The sequence below is a fragment of the Protopterus annectens genome, chromosome 2.part2 (assembly GCF_019279795.1).
Source record: "Protopterus annectens isolate FY-2018-M chromosome 2.part2, PAN1.0, whole genome shotgun sequence".
NCBI classification, from domain to species: domain Eukaryota; kingdom Metazoa; phylum Chordata; order Ceratodontiformes; family Protopteridae; genus Protopterus; species Protopterus annectens.
Genome location: NC_056730.1, coordinates 696421621 through 696439424, shown reverse-complemented (window position 1 = coordinate 696439424; position 17804 = coordinate 696421621). Strand labels below are relative to the sequence as shown.

Genomic DNA, 17804 nt, shown 5'->3' with positions numbered 1-17804 from the left:
TGGTATTAGAAACCCAAAAGATGTGGAGAAATTAAAAGGGAGATGCCATATATTTTTATAGCTAAATAGTGCAGTACAGCACTATTTTAAGGGCACTATTTAACATGTTAGCCAATAAAACAAAGGAATATGAAAATAAGATTACAATATCAGGCATCACAATTTGCACCAAAAAAACCTCCAAAACGTAGCATATACTATTTCCGAAACAAATACCATTAAGTTTCAGCACAAGATCACGCCGTTACTACACATATCAGCGTAACCGCCGTAATCATACATAAAACTTAAAAGGCCCATACACTTGCAGAGGAGTGTAACAAAACATTAGGGGTGTTTGCGGTTAGTTTCTCCTTCCTTGTCAGCACCAATAAAACGAAACAAAAGTTTATTGTAATTAGTACTGCTTATTGCATGCTATTACATTGTCAAACTCACTGCAGGTAAATATAACTTTGCGTTTTGTATCTACTTCACGATACGTTTCCCCCGCGTATTATTATAGTACAATCCTATTTTGTCTGTGCGACGTCATCGTTAAGAAAAGGTGCCGAAACATGGACCCAGTGCTATATGTGTTAGCTGCTGTCATTTTAATCATAGTGATAATATTCCTAACGAAAGTTAGGGGACAGGCAGAGCAAGGTTAGTATTTAAGTGTTTTGGCTCGGATTGGAAGTTGGGGACCCCTATTTGATGCTGAGAACTGTCTTCTTATCTGCAGTGGTGTTTAGTGGAACCTGTTATAGTTAGGAGCTCTGCTTTGTTGAGAGCCATAATAATTAATACATTTAGTATCATTGTGTATGGAAACTGTATCGTTATGTAGAGAAACTGCAGCAGAAGTGTGCTTTACAGTACGTATCGTTTATTTTCGTGTTAAATTGTTTTGGTAGGCGGATAGTAGTTTAATCTTGCTTCTTTATTTGGTATGTTAAGCTTGTGAATATTCTATTCAGTAATACAAAATGCCAGCCTAGGAACTGTAAGCACCCCCTCAAGTGGGACAGATGGAAAATACTGTTATAGTACAGATTGTTGTTATTTTAGTAATTCTTGGCAAAACTCTGAAATGTCAAGTTACGGTGTATATAGGAGGTTTTCTCATCATTCCCTTAACCAAATGTCTTTACTGTTCGTAATATCTGCCTGTATTGTTTTGGTGATTGTATGGGTAATTAAAATATTAACTCCCAGTAGTAGAAAAATGTTGGTATTGTGACTGCCTTGCCACTTTTTTCAACAAATAAATCTAACACCTGTAACACAAATTGAGGAAAGCCAGTATTTTCCACTTAAATAATATGTTACCCTAAGAATGGGAAGTGGTTGTTTTGCAGTTGTTTGGTACCAGAGGTGTAGCCAGAAATTCATATTTGGTACTCTGACCTCATTTTGCTGCCCCCCCCCCCCAACTATCAATTAAAAATGTACTCAACCTTCAAAATATTGCCCCTGTACACTTCAGAAGGGGTCAAAGCCAGCCTTAGGCATAGACCAACTAGGCAGCCATCTAGGGCAACGCTCTAGCAGGGACGCTCTTCCAGTATTTATCTGGTGTAGGTAGACCAGAATGGGGGCACTGGGTGATGTTGTGGGGGGTGCCGTGGAGCCCTTTTGCCTAGGGAACCGGTTGACCTAAGGCCGCTCGTAGAAGGAGTACACTATTTTCAGCTGTTGCCACAAGCATAAAAAGACTATTTTAAGAGGTACTCTTCCCATTATGTAAGCATGTTTTGTCTAGTTCTGTACAAAAAACACTACTGTGCTGTTACACGTATAAAGTCTCCAGAAAGACGTTCTGAAAAAAATATACACATTTGAGTACACTGGGTATACCTAGCTAACCCCATGTTGGGCACAAGAGAAGATCAGAACTATTAACTTCTGTGATGGGAATTTATGGGGGGGGGGGGGTGCAGTAATGTTCCTTATAAAGTAAGTAGTGCTTATTGTACTTGAAGGAGCTAGTCTGTTATGGCAGAGACAGAAGTTGCAGCTACACAGAAATACTTGGTTAATTTACTGTAGGGTGTTATAGTTTAAATTTGAAAAGCATGTGCATATAGTATGGCTGGAGGTCTTGTTTGTTTTGGATGTATTCTGTGTTGCTGACGTCAATATATTGCTATAGCAATCCTTTCTTGCTTGCGTGTCAGTCAGTTTGGACATTCAAACCTGAATGAAATTTGGAAGGGGGGCAATTACTGTATAGGAATGCCAAAAGTTTGGTGAGTTGTTTGCAGTATACCCAGATCTCTGTGTGAGAGCCAATAAGCAAGTAGTCCACATTTGTCAAGAACTATTGGTTATTTGACATTACATTTGGTCACAAAAAGTCAAAATTAAGAGGGGGCACAAACACTCCTTTATAAACGGTTATAAAATCATCAGTATGTTCCCCTATACATTATTGTGAAATAATTTAGCAAAAAGTCATGATGGTTTTGGGTAATGTATATGCTGTATTTATGCTAAGCTCTAATTTAGTTAATTACTTTGAAGGGAATTGTGGCAAACAAAGACAAAGTTTAGAGTATGCTGTCTTTTTTTCCATTGTAGGACATATGCTGGCTAGAATCCATGAGCATTGAAAGATCCTTCTCCTTTTTAACAGTTTTTATTTCCTTTTGTATATTGTAGTTGATGAATTACGAAAGCTGCTAGGCTCGTACTAAGCTAACTGCTCTTGTGAGCCATTTTAAGCCTAGCCAATTATCCCTTGTGAGAATCAAACCTTGCACCTTGTGTTTGTAAGGCAAACACCTTAACCATTAGGCCACCCTCCCAACCTCCTAAAAGGTTAATCCTCCCCAGGGAGACACATACTCTCAGCAAGTGCAGGATTCAAACCCCTAGCGAACTACATTATAACATTACAGCAGCATGCATTTACACAATGTACTATATACATTACTAAGGGTGGTTGGAGAATCATTACGCAAGGGTCTAAATTAACCAGAAAATACATTTTGGATTATTGCAGCATTTGACCCCTTCATCATGGTCTCTTTTTCTGTTTTTAGCATATCAGAGGCTTTATGACAGCCTGCTATTTAAATGTGGCAACAGCCCTGTAGCATGCCCATACAGGCCCAGAAAATGTAGGCTTCAATCATTAATCCGTTTGCTGTAAATGCTGCACAATTCCGTGCTTCTGGGAAGTACGTAAACGTGAGGCTTCTTTTTGTTTCACAGACTTTTAAATGTTGGTATAAGAAGATGCAGCGTTTCTTTTTAAACTGGAGTTTTATTTTTTCTTGACTTGCTTTTTGTGTCGTGGACAAATGTACCAGTTAGAAAGTATTTTAGATACAAAATAATTCATTGTTAAATACTTGGAGACACTAAAAATCTTTTTCAGGGTGAAGTCCACCAAATGGCTATTTTTACTGGAGACCAAAGATATTAAAGAACAAATATGTTACAGTAAAATAGAAATGTTAGTTTTATTGTAGTTATGATAAAATATTACACTGAATGCTGTACAATTGTATTAAAAGTATTGTAGATAAAAAAAGCAGTATCTTTGGGTCTTGGGAGGTCCATTTGAATGTATTTTGATTATTATCTACAGGATCATTATTGATTGTTGCAAAATAACTATCATTTCATAAATACAGTAAAAACTGAGATGCAAAGGCTAGAAGGTGGCCTAATGGTTAAGGTGTTTGCCTTACAAATACAAGGTGCAGGGTTTGAATCTCACAAGGGATAATTGGCTAGGCTTTAAATGACTTGCAAGAGCAGTTAGCTTAGTATTAATCTATGAACCTATCTATGATTGAAGGTCTCAGTGAAGCTGTTGTCCATATTGTCATAGAAGGATGCCTTATTTTCAGTGGTGGTAGGAGTGAAACCAGAGAGCACGTAGTATAGCAATACTGGTTCGACAGACACATTAGACCTTAGTTATTTTCCCAGAATCATTTATATTATATTAGGAATCATTTTGTATCTTAGAACACTGGGTTTCTGATTAAAAAAATAACTTGTGTATTTTTTGTAGCCTGTTAATTTGTAACGGTCAGTTGGTGGTGCCATTTTCTGTGTTCACATATAGAAGTCTCCTGGCTACCTTTCTGTGTTCTGCACAAATGCTGCACCAAAATAAACCTTTTTCACCCCCCCCCCCCCCCCCCCAGGGGAATGAATATGAGATGACCACAGCGAAGTAACCTTGGGCTTCGATGTAGCCAGGCATACACAGTGAGAGACATGTTGTACAAAATCATTTATAAGGGGAGGCGTTCTTCCTAACTCATAGCCACTAATCTTCCTTTCTTCAAACATACAAATGAATAAAGTGAACCAGCAAGGGAGGTAAATGTATATGTGGAAGTAGATGCTTGATTTATTACTAGTTGTCCAGCTAAATGCGTTTAGTAAAAGTACTTTAGTGCATCCTCTTCATCTTTAATCACTTGTTTTTAACATATCCTAATAGCAGATCCCATATAACAGGTGTGATAAAAGCATATTTCTTGTATACCATGAGATTATTTTATCTGCACTCAGCACCTCATCAAAAATTTATCTGCACTTTTGCTGCATAATCAATGGTTTGTTTACATCCCTGGCTTATCAAACTTAAACATTTGCAGGCTTAGGAACAGACCACTTGGTTGCTACTTGCTACAAACTAAAGTAAAAGTCAGTACACTGCACATGCAAAAGTAAACAACGATTTATGTTCATTTCAGTTTATAGAATATTAATGTAACTTTACACATTGCATTCACTAAATAGTCAGATACAGACCCTCCACAAACAATACTGACAACCTGTTAGAAATATTTATTCATGTTTGAGTAAAAATATTAACTTACAGTTGTTTTTTTTTCCTACTTCACTTTATCAGTTGGAGAGTCGAAGCATCAGAGAGAAAAAAACTCACAACTTAGTGCTCCCACTAGGTGTCACCCATATGGCAAACTAGAGCCAGCTCCATGCCCTGAGGATGAATGAGCTGGTAACGCTCGCTCATTCCCATCCTCCCATTCCAGCTCCTACAGGCACCCAAGCTGCTTTTCTAACTTGTGTTGCCTGTGATGTAGTCATGGCTTATTCCTGCTATGCCATAGAAGTGACCACTGTTCAGTAGTAACTTATTCAAGTAATGTAGCCCAGGAGAAACTCTACTTCAGTATAAAAAAACACAGAAAAAGTATATGAATGGAATATGTTGTGATATAGTTTGTATGATACATGAAATGTTGTGTACTGTCTCCTTCGGCATTTTCCCGGTTAGGGGTAGCCACAGCAGAACTCCGGTCCGCTAAAGATTGGCAGTGAATTTTTATGGTGTCGAGTTGCCAGCCTGGTGCCCGACCTTCAAAGAAGGCACACCCACACATGCTCGCACCTACCTGCATGTCTTTTAAATTCATTCGACCGCCGAGAGGACATGCAGACTCTGCACAGAAGAAGCTCCAGCCGAGAATCGAACCAGAGAACCTCTTGCTGTAAGGCGACAACGCTAACCACTGCACCACTGTGGCCATTTGTTGTGTACTGTAAATTTAGAAAATGAGTTTCATGTTGAGTGACAAAGCCACAAGTTATAAACATTCTCTTTTCTTACAGTTCACAATATTTCACTTAGCATACCTAGGATTCCACATATTCTACAACTGTTATGTTTTTTGGGGGGAGGGGTGCAGCATAAGACTTGGGCAAACAAAAGTTTGAATAAGATTTCTTAAAATTGCCACTCTCAACCAGATGCGTGGAAGTGTGCACTACATGAGAGGAAAAGGAAGTTCTTGAGGGTGGAGTGGGTAAAAAAGCATCAGTCTGCAACATGGTGTGCAATTTCAGAAGCCCTTGCCTTCCTTATGTTCTGCTCACCACTCACATCCACTCAAATTTTTTTTTTTCTCTCCATAGACCCATTCATTTCTTCTTCATGTCCCTTGTTCACAAGAATTCCCAGCAGAATCTTTTTGACCCCTGACCCTGCAGGCTGTCCATCCCTCCTCCAGAGAGAGAACAAATGATCAGGAAGTGTGGCTGATTCTTGCCTTGACCCTGCAGATGGGCCCTCCCATTCCAGGAAGAGAATGATCTGGCTTATGAACTCTTAAGACAGCCACCCCCTTTTTATTTGTAAGACTTCAAAGTTGAGGAGTGGGCATCAAATGCGTAGTTTGGGCAAATCCTAACTGGACAGAGCAAGGATGATGCAGGTATCACTGCCTACATCATCCCACTTGTACCCCTGTCCTGCTACATGAAGTATTCTGCCTTGTAATCAGGAATACACCCTCTGATCTCAACCAGGTCATGGCCCTGGCTGCAGGCATAGCCTGCCAGGATAGGCACGCCCATTTTCCCCTACCTGCACCATCAAGCACCCATATCAGTCAAAACCCGGTCTTGGTCGTCTGAGATATATTCAAAGCTCTGTTCCTCTGTACCACCAACTCATCATGCATTTCTTTATTTTAAAATTGACAGGTGCTTGTTTTATTGTTTGAAAGAGCTGTTGCACACTTCCATAGAGGAAAGATAACAAGGATCAGCAAATGGAGTTTTGACAGTTTTTACATGCAACCTCTGGGGATGCTACAGCTGTTGCAGGTGCCTGGCAAGGTACATGCCAAAAGCTGCTTTATACTCTATTATTGGTCTGATGAAGGATGAGTATAGTGGTACTGTAACATCCTTTGATTCTGGATGCCATGCCCTTATTTGTAAGCTGAGCCACACGGAAGGATTTCCTTACCACCATGTAAACATGGTGGTCAAAGTTCGGATTACTGTCTGAGTACCCAGATCTCTTGGCACCAGGTCCACTTTTGTGTGTGTGGGGGAGGGGTGTTATCAGTGCTGTAATTTGCAGGGGGTATTTGATTTCCCAAAGAGTATTACAATGCAGTTCTTCACATTAGTTTGAGGCTATGGTTCTGAGACCAATCATCAAAGAAGTCCACCAGATTGAGCAAGCAGGACATGCCCTTGACAAAAGTCGTAGATTCTGGAGATTTCTTGTGATGTCGTTAATCAAATCCATGATTACCCTTTCCATAACCTTGCATATGAGGCTAGTCAGACTTATGGGTTGGTAGTTTCCTGGGTCTGTTGATGGTCCCCCCCTTATGCAGAGAGATGACTGTTGTCCTCCACATACTGGTACAAAGCTTGACTGGAGACTGTAGTTAAATATAGGTCCAGGTGGGTGTGCTAGGTCATGTTTTAAGCTATTTAATGGGCAAACTGGGATTCTTTCAGGGCCCATTGATGTTGCGTTTTTAACTTTAGAGAGTGCAGTGGCGACCTGTTCTTGTGTGATAACAGGTAAAATAATGGTAGGGATATTTCATGGAGAGTGACTGGAGGTGATAAGGGAGTGAAATTTGAGATGAATTTATTGTCCAGAAGGTTTGCTGTTTCTTCTGACGGAGTATAGATAGTACCATCTACAGCCAACTCATCGCATTGTTGAGTGTTTCCCTTAAGATTTTGGATGCAACTAGATGCTTTGTGGTTATCCTTTGCTTGGGAGGCTCTTTTACTCTTGTATTTAACTTTTGAAGACTTGCCTACTTCCCTGATTTGCTTATTGAGACTGAGGGTTTTTTTTCTGTTGTGAACCCTTCCTCTTACTTCTGGACAAGAATTTCTTCCTTCTGCTGTATAGTCTATTTATGCCAAGGGTACGCCAGGGTGACTTGTTTTTCCAGCTAAACCTAGATTTAATTTGGTCAGGTACTAATGTTTCTATGCAGTTGTTTAAGTGGTTGTACAGGGAATTTGGGTATAATTCTGCATAGGCCTCTGTGTTTTTAAGGTTGGGGGAGCTCTAAAATTAGCTATGCTATCACTTGATAGCAATTTGTCTTTTAAACATTCTTTAGTGTTTTAAGGCTTGATGGAGGCTCTGCAGTTATATTTATTTCATAGGAGACTGATTTGATTTATGTACTGATCTTGCTGATGAGGACATTATGGGGGGGTGCAGTGCTCCCCATTGTTTTTGAACATTGTCAAGGATATTTGAGCCCCTAGTGGGAGTGCAGTCCAGCTGTTCCAGAGCATTTGCATTGACAAAGTCCAGGAATATCTGAGCTTGAATCTTAGTGGTCATATATGTTTATCAGTTTTATGGAGAGAACTAAAATTGCCCATAAGTATTGTGTTGGGCTGAATGGTAAGTGATTCTGTTAACCTCAAGTATGCAGAGTGGTTTCCATCATTTATGGTGGGGGACCTGTAGTTACTGATGATATGGTAGGGGACATGGAGTAGCTCAAATGAGTCTTGGTGTGTTTTATTTTTATGTAAATGGAAACCTCTCCTCCTTTCATTTTTTTCATTATCAGAGGATGGTCTGGATGTGTGATAGGCATTGTAGCCTTGCACTGCCAGAGTGCTTTCTGCAACCTTGAACCACATCTCTGTAACTGCACAGACATCAACATTCTCCCGGATGAGGAGAGCTTTCAGGGAGTGCAGTTTCTTTAGACTGCATGCATTAAGCCCGTAGTACCTTCAGCTTGGCATTAGAAGAATTTGTAACATTGGTAAGAGTGTTGAGTTGTCACTGCTTAAAAAAGGCACTATGGGGGTGGCTAATGCCTTGGCCAGTATTCGAAAGCCTAACAGTGACAGATGCAGATCATCTCTGGCAAATCAGCATGGTCTGTTGATCATGTCATCCTAGGCAGACAAATACGTGATCCTCTTGGAATGACACTAGTTGCTAAGCCAGTGACTGAAACCACAATACAAACAGAAAATGAATTATATTCTTGTTAAAGGTAGAATGCTGCTCAGTGCTAGGCTCATACCCGGCTGTGACATATATTCAGAGAGATCCTTCATGTTTCTCTTCATATAGTCCAGGGAGGTACATCTCAGGTCATTCACACCCACATGGACTATGAGTGAGTCATACTGGTACTTGTGGTTAAGTGACCTGAGTGCCTGTGTGATCTGGCGAATCCTGGCAACTGACAGGCAACTGACTGTAACCCTCGCTTTATCTAACCTGGTGAGGGGGATGTCCGTGTTTCTCATGATGGACTCTCCTATGACCAAGATGTTTAAATGTGTGGTTTTTCACCTTAGAGGCTTGCTTGATGAGACACTGATGAGTATTTTTGTGTGTAGTGGTTGGTGTTGACTTGGGTTGGTGTGCATGTGGTTTCTAATGGTACTGTACAGAAGGCCTCTAAGGTTTGGTAAGTTATTTGTGAGTATGTGGGTTTATGTTTTGAGACCTTATTTAGTGAGGGGAAATGATGTACATGTCCTGACAGTATGTTTGTCATGTAATGTCATGTAATGTGTTAGTATGTGAGAGTCGTGTCTCAATTGTCATAGTATAACTACATCTTTGACATACTGTATTTGTTTCAGGATTAAGTGGTTGTCAGTGTACATGAGACAATTGCTGGATTTCCGATTTCCTCAGGATGTCCATGTCCACCAGGCAGTTTTCAGAGAAAGCAGGAAAGTGCATATCCATGGTTTCAGGTTTTTAACTATGGGTTTAACCAGAGAGAAGTGTGGGTAGATTTAACTGGACTGGGATGATAGCACACGGATGAAGAATGGGTGCTTTACTCAGTGTGAACTGCAGCTATCCAACCAGGTGATGCTGCTCTGAGCACAACTCAGATGCTGCTAGAGCAACAGGGAGAATGGGGAAGGTTGCAGAGATAGTTATTCTAAAGGAGATTTTAATTTGAAAGCATTTGCATCTATGTAGAGCACTACTAACCACTGCTGTGCGGAGAGTTGCCTAGAGCAAAAGCTGGACTTTTATAGAAATACTTGGCTTGGGCAAATCTTATTTTGCCTAGTTGATCTTGTTTTGGTTGGCATACTGCCAGATTAACTGTGATCCCCAAATTCTGTCCATCTTATTTAAAATTAACAAAAAATTAAAATATATTGAGTAACTGCAAAATATAGGGGTGGCATGGCATGGTATTCTTTCATTTGCTTATATATATATAGAAGACTGAAATGGCAACTGTTAGCAGTCCATGCACTGTCTTTAGTGTTTTCTTCTGTTCAGTGGCCTTCAAGGCAAGCTGGCGGGTAACTGCAAATCTTCATCACCAAGACGACTGGATATTCACTGGTTATAAGCATGACTGACTAGTATTGTTTATAGTATATTGGTCTAAGTTATAGACGATAAAGTGTCATTATTTAAAATATAAATACAAAGTAAGGCCTTGAAAAGGTGGTGGGGATTTAGAAGGCCGCATTGTCGTTGTCTTGCATCCCTCATATGTAGAGGAATGATCGAAGTGTTAGTTTTTGTTTGAGAATGGGATGGGATAGTGTTCACTATGTCATTTTGTATGAAAGTGGCGAGAAGTGCAGTTCTTGCTGTGACAAGGAAGCAGTTGACTTTGTTGAGGGAAATGCAGGGGTGGTCTTCTCTTGGAGAGAGGTTTTGAAATCTACTATTAATAGGCATTTGAATATTGTGTATATTTTGTTTGCAATATGTCTTCCATAATCTCTGTCGATTTCTATCTATGCATAAGGGCATTTTTGGCAAGACATTTCCTGGCTTGAAAGGTAAGGCAGCTTGAAACAGCACAGTAAGTTTTGCCCTTACATATTAGAAGTGAAATAAGTAATTATAAAATGGATGAGAATTCAAATCAAGAATATATTTAGATGTTATACAGAGAGAGTTGTTTATGGTGCCTTATGTGAATTATGTCCTTGTTTTTACATCGGTAAAACCAAGTGTAAACTCAAGCATAGGACAGGGGAACATCTCAGAAATATCAAGAACAATTGTGACAGCAATGCTCTTGCTAAACATGTTGGTCACAAATTTAAGTTTATTATTCTTGATACTATTTCTCCTTCCTGCAGGGGAGGTGCATGGCAATATTTATTAGAGAAAGCTGAATTGTGTTGGCAAATACGTCTAGATTCTACCCCTTGGGCTGGATTAAAAGAATGTTTATCCATTGCCAGTCTTTTAAAATTATTTTAAAAGCACTAAGTAGATAAGTTCCTCACTTGGTAGAAAGTTAACCTCTTAAATCATAGGTTCTGGGTTCGAGTCTTGGCTTGGGTGCTATATTTTATATTTTAGGTAAACATGTCTTTCTATGTATTTTTATTTTTTAAGATGTATATTTGTTTATCAAGACATTTTAAAATTATTTGAACTGTTGTTGAAATTGAAAGGCTGAACTTTTTACAGATTCAGGATTCTGCTGGTCTTATGAATGTAATTTTGTAAAATGCTTTTTTTGAAGATTTATCACTTTAAATATGCTACAGAAAGTTATGTTATGTTTTAGGTGTATTTATAGATGTGACTCTGATTTCTGGGTTTGTCTGATGACATTCCTGTTAAAATTGAATTTGGGACAAAAGCGCTTACCTATGTTGTGATACAAGTGGAAAATAAAAGTGGTTTGTGTTTTATATCCAGAGTGAGCTTTCTTGGATGTTATTTCTTGTTTTGAATATATGTTTTCAACTTGCAGCTTACATGCACACACTAATGTTTGGAAGGCTGATCTTGGTTCTTATCTGTAATTGAACATATTTCTTATTTTCCCAGACTTTTCACTTCAATAAAACACTCGAGGGGAAAACAGCTAAATGCATTTTAATTCTCCATCCCTTTTTAACTAGCAGCAAAGACATACAAGTACTTTCCAAAAAATGAAGTGTACCCCTCCATATAGCGGCTGTTCCCTAAATTGATGGCTGTACCCACAGGCATTGTTACCTTTTCTAAAGTTTAACCATGTTGTTAACTATGCTGAAATGCATGTTAGAGCCTGTATGCCCCCTTATGCAGATTGCTGTATGTCCTCGTCTTATCTGTTTCCCTCCCAGATATGACAAACCACTTTTATGCTTTCACTAGTGTTAACCTTTTGCTTTAAGAAAAGTGCATTGTATGCCATTTAAACTAAAATTTGCATAGTAATATTAAGTGCATTTAAATAATAAGGCTATGTAGAAGGCAACTACACAAATATGTATTTACTCCTCACAGTTTCAGGCTTCATTTATTTTTACTGAACTGCTTACTGGTTTTACTTTAAACTCCATTAATATTGTACATTGCATACTTCTCTCAGAACATAGTGTTCAGATTTTTCCTGATTTAATTGCTTGCCTCTGCAGATTCTTCATCTTCAACTAAACACATTTGTTAATGGAAGAAAATAACTTTGCATATACAAAAAAGAACTCTTGTAGGTTTCGCTAAAGGTCGTCTTGGTGGGGCCTCTCATGATTAATTGCTTGCACCTGTTTGCTCCCTGTTTTTGGTTAAAAGTGGATTCTAATGAAATGTTAATTAAATAGCTAATAACTTGGCACATGGCAGTTCATCATTTTCTCCTGTTTGTTTAGCTTATTTGCTTAAAAATCTCTTGTCTATAGATTAAACTAAGGACATTAGGCTAAACATCTACCTCAAAATGTGAAATGATATTTTAATATATATAATATAATATAGTTTGTTTGTTTGTGTCTTTCGGCTTTTCCCAGTTAGAGGTCGCCACAGCGGAACTCCGGTCCGCTAATGATTGGCAGTTGAATTTTTTTTACTGCAAGCCTGGCGCACAACCTTATTCATGCATGTCTCCACAGTGTCTTACTGTGAGGTGACTGGCAAGCCATTATCTCAACATTATATTAACTAAAACTTGCTCCTTCCAGTCTTGCTTATCTTATTGCAGTGTAATACCGGAATACATTGTAATTGAGAAAAAGTGTATTACATTAATATCACTAGTGTATACAACAGTCACCAATAAAACTCCCCCACTTTACATTTAAAATGTTTCTGATTGTGTACTGTACAGAAATGATTTACTAGATAACATGTAAGTTGCATCATGAATTTTTATACTGATGTAAGAATGGTCACTTTTAGTCAATGTTTCAGTATTTTAAACATTGTTATAGAGTTGGGTTTATGCTTTAGAGTCTCCCCTCCAGTTTAACAGAGTCAACTTCCCAGCACTGATCCCTGGTTAAGTCCAAGGTACTCCTGATTTTTCTAGTTGGCTCTTGGACACCTTTTTTATCTTGTAAGCATTTTCCTTTGGAATGGTGGAAATGTTTCATTGGCAAAGTCTACCTTTGGGCTTTATTTTCAGAAGAATGTGTTCTTTTCATCTTGCTAACTCAATCTTTGTTGGCTAATCGTCTTATTTCTTCCTTTACCTATTCTGCATCTTGAATTTTCAGAAAAAAATAGAAGACTTGTGGATATACCAACTCGAATTTCACTCCTGCCTCTCGACACTCATGAATTTCTGGATAAACTTGCTTTTCTTCTGCCTGGTGTACAGTGAACAATCATTTTCTACAAAAACTCTTGTGTCCCCAGTTTTGATGCATTTCCCTTGACACAGTTTTGTCAGGGAGCATCTAATTTAGGTCATGGATGCTTTCTCATTGCTAAATTTGCAGCATACAGACAGTGTGATGGTCAGTTAACAAATCCTGCTGTGTAACACCATTTCAGTTGTTTATTTGTATTTTCATAAATTCAACACAGTTTGTTCCAGGTTTTCTCTGTGTTCTATCTTTTAACTTTGATTTTTAATGTTTTTTTCTTGAAAATCCTCATGTTCATACAGTCTTCCCTTCATTGGATCTACTGATTTTTCTACATTTTTATCAGCTCTTCTGAATTGCTACTTAACGCTTATTCTATTTTCCAATCTTTTATCATTTGACTTTGTGTATGTCTGTAGTTCTCTCTCATTTTAAACAAGTTTGAGGGCATTTGATTTATTTTTTCTTGCGAAGTACTCAGTGATTCCCTGTATTAAAGCTAAGACTTTACTGCTTTTTATTGAACACATACAATGCTCTTCCCATGTAGAGCTTTTTCATCTCCTTTTCTGATTTTTCTCTTACTTTTCACAAATTTCATATTTGCTGGCCTCTAGGCAGTGTAATTACTATTCATTGAATTTTACCCAAACTGATAATGTGCACTGGCTTTTTTTCCTTTTTTTTAATCAGTTTTCATACTGGAAGAGATCTAATAAAACTGCTGCTCACTATGCAGCAATCTTGCCTCCTATCACCTTAAGTTGTGCAGTGATCTTAGTGGTCTGTTTGGTATGCTGTATGAACTATGTTTGCAGCTGATACGCTGCCAGCCAAGTGCTTAAAATTGGCAGCAGATGTATTGGCCCTTCCCATCTCATTCCTTATCAATGGATCCATAACAGAAAACCTGGTTTCAATGTATGGAAGATGGCCTGCATCATACCATCACATAAATGAGGTACCTCAGTTGACGTCTCAAACTACCAACCAGTAGCTACTCAGTCTCCCACATCCAAAATTCTAGAAAAGTGTATTTATACCCAAGCCATGGACTATATAAGCAGCAACAATCTACTTTCTAAAACCCAGCATGGATTTCGTCCTGGTCCCAGTACCACTACTGCCCTCATAAGCTTCTGTAATATTATCAGTCAAAGCAGGAATGAAAGCATCTTAGCTTTTCCCTGTTTAATGATTTCGCTAAAGCCTTTGATACAGTTTCCCATCAGAAACTGTTGTCTGAACTAGGATTCAGCCCAGTCCTTGTGCCAAAACTACTTAACCAGTAGACAGTAACCCATAAAATGACAACAATACTTCTCTGTACATCTCGCAGTTATGGTACATCCCATAAGGGTCAATTTTGGGTCCACTTATATTCATCATATTCACAAACAAACTCTATTTGTTTTTGTCTTTCAGCTTTTCCCAGTTAGGGGTCGCCACAGTGGAACTCCGGTCCGCTAATGATTGGCAGTAGATTTTTACGTACTGGCTTGCCGGGCCCTAACGCACAACCTTCAACCAAGGAATGCCCATTCACGCATGTCACTACACAGAAGATGCTCTAACTGAGAATCAAACTGGCAACATCTAACTGTGAGGCGACAACGCTACCACAGCACCACCAACAAACTCTATAATGCTACATAATTAGTAGATATTGTGCAATATGCAGACTACTCTTCCCTCATCTGCTCAGCCCCATCCATCTCCAAGCTGAAGGAAGTCACCCAACTCTTTTTCAACAGTTGAATCCTAGCTAAACAACTCCCAACTGCTGCTGAACCCAAACCAAACTAATGCTCTATACAGCCAAAACACTCACAGAACTAAAACAATTCTTCTATATTGTTTCATCTAACAGCACCAAAATAAAAATGGTTACCCAAACTAAGCTGCTAGGTGTTCTAATCAATGATTGGACCAACATATTTTGTAGTCGGTCAGAAAATACACATCAAGCTAGGTAAGTAGAGAGCCAAACCTTATTTCCCCGATTCCACTCGACAGTCCATAGCCAGAACTTGCCTACTCTGTGTCCTACTCTATACATCACCAATTCTTACCAACAGAAACAAAATGGATAAATACAAACTTGACAGCTCTTACAACAATTGACATGGTCTCCACAGACTCATTACACAAATCTCACCACTGTAAATCTCTAAAAGAACTACCCCACTACTTGTCATACTTTCAGTTAGTCACTACAAACTTATGTACACCCCAGAAAAAGTGTCCTGCACTCCGAAACACCCTGCAGTATTACTCCTGTACTAGAGAACCAAGGTTTAGCAACAAATCCCTTTTGCTTACAACCAAATCTTAATAACAATGCCGGTGACTGACTGTACTACAACTGTGTCTTAATACTCTAGAACTCTATTCCCATTGAAAATAGACAAATACTAAAGCTACATATTTTCAAATCCCATCTCACACAAAACCTAAACAGCAACTGGCTATGTTACTGTACCTCTCCTGGATAGCCCCACATCACCCTAATACATTACTTTTACGTGTCTGCCTCTTCCTTTCCACATCTCCTTAGTTCTCCTACTACTACTGCTCCTTAATTCTCCTACGTCCTCTGTCAGTCATCACACCATTTGCGCTCTATTCTACATATTCTACCAGGGCATCCTCCTAAAATTATCACAGACTTCTTCCTCTGTTCTTATCCCTTTTACCAGGTGATCAATGTATTTATTTATACTAAACCATGCATATTATCTCTTGCTGTATGCATACCTAAAGATTTATGTAAACCTAACGGTGCTTATTATCTCAAGCACCATACCTGAAACGCTTCCTTCACATATTCATATTTTTGTATATTTGCTGCTGTTTCCTCACAAATTCACATATGCTGTATGTACATTATATTATTGTGAATGTGTTCTGGGGAGCTTTTCTCCTGGGTCCTCCACTGAAGATGGGTCTCTGCTTAATCAGACTTTCATGGTAAACAAATACAAATAATAAATAACAAAATTATTAAGGGATGTATTAAAAGTAAGGCTGTGGAGAACTATTTACAATGTTTCAAAAGGTGGGGAAATATTTACAGTTTCACACTATTTACAGGGTGAAAATTTGTCTTAGGTTGATATTTAGTAACTTCATTTGACGTACCAGATATAGTAAGCCTACAGCAAGTTTTCCAGTGCTGCAGAAGCAGTTACAGGTGACCTCTTTTTGATGATGATCTTTGTTTATCCTTGAAGCCATCTAATGACTTGAGAAGATATTTCACTGGGTAGTTTATTCTGTGTTGCTGGGCCAAGTTTAGTTAAAGCCCCTATGGTAGGGCCAAAACATGGTCTGGGCAAAGTAATGTCATCATCCTCTCAGTGAGTGTGAAGGGTCTCTTGTGCAAGGTTGATTTTTAAGGGGGGGTGGCCCAGTTATGATAATTTTGAATAACAGAGTGCCAAGTAACACTCTATTTATTTTTTAAGAGGTCATGGTGGTGGGTGCAATTGTCTGCAAGGAGTACAGGACAACAGATTTTGTTTGTGTTGGAGTGAATTGTTAATGGGGGAGAGTGGATTCAATCTTAGGAATGAGGACATTTTTAGCAACAGACCACCATCCAGTTTGAGATAATAGCTGAGATATTTTGTTGAAAAGTTACAGTTGTGAGAATGTTTTGATTATTGTATTGTCAGTATGCATTGAGAACGTGAAGTCAGGTCTCCGAGAGAACTCCTAGATATTTTTGCTCTGTGGTATTACAGACTGGATTATTTGAGCTATCCTTCAATGCAATAGGATGAAGATGAGCTGACCTTTGAGGAGTAACAAGTAGTACAACACTAGATTTTTTGATTAATTATTAATATATTAGCTGTCCAGCTATGGAGATCATGTAATGTCCCTTGTAGCTATAAATAGTTTTATTTGAAGACATGTCTGGTATCGACATACATAAATAGAATTAGTTATATTGTTAATGGAACTAGAGAATAAATGTGGGCCCAGAACATAACTCATATCTTAGATAGGCCTGGGTAGAAGGTAGCTAGTTCTAATGTGTTGCCTAACTTGTGTTTAAAAAATTATATTTCAGATAGAACCTTTAAAATTAAGATAGCAGAATGTCTAAGCCCAATGGATTTGAATTTGTGTAGTTGACACATTTGAAGGCTCTACTTGTATCTACAAAGACAGTTCAAGTGAGGTGGTTGTTTTCCACTGAGATATACATTGTCAGTAACAGCATATAAGTTAGTAAAGGTGTTGTATCTGAGATGGAATCCTTGTTGGGACTCTGTAGGTAGTCCTTACCTGTTAACATGTGCAATAATCTGATAATACCTTATCCTTCAGAGTCTTTTGTGATATGGGATGGAGACTGGTCAGTGTTTGAGGAGTTTGGGTGCCTTTTGGGGTTTGGGGACAATCCGTGATTGAACTTTTGAAGTATTGTGTTAGTGATAAGTGATAGGTTAAAGATGTTTGCATGAGGTTTGAAGATGGGGAATGCTGCGTCTTTAAGGAAG

At 38.6% G+C, this 17804-nt stretch overlaps 1 protein-coding gene across 1 annotated transcript in view; it reads left to right on the top strand.

Moving 5' to 3' along the window:
* The first annotated feature begins 508 nt into the window (after window positions 1–508).
* The window catches only part of DDRGK1 (DDRGK domain containing 1), a 924827-nt gene continuing 907531 nt past the window's right edge, over window positions 509–17804 (top strand). Inside the window, exon 1 of the mRNA XM_044064090.1 lies at window positions 509–645. Coding sequence (XP_043920025.1) covers window positions 558–645 — 88 coding nt within the window. The 5' untranslated portion in view covers window positions 509–557. The remainder of the gene's footprint in view (window positions 646–17804) is intronic.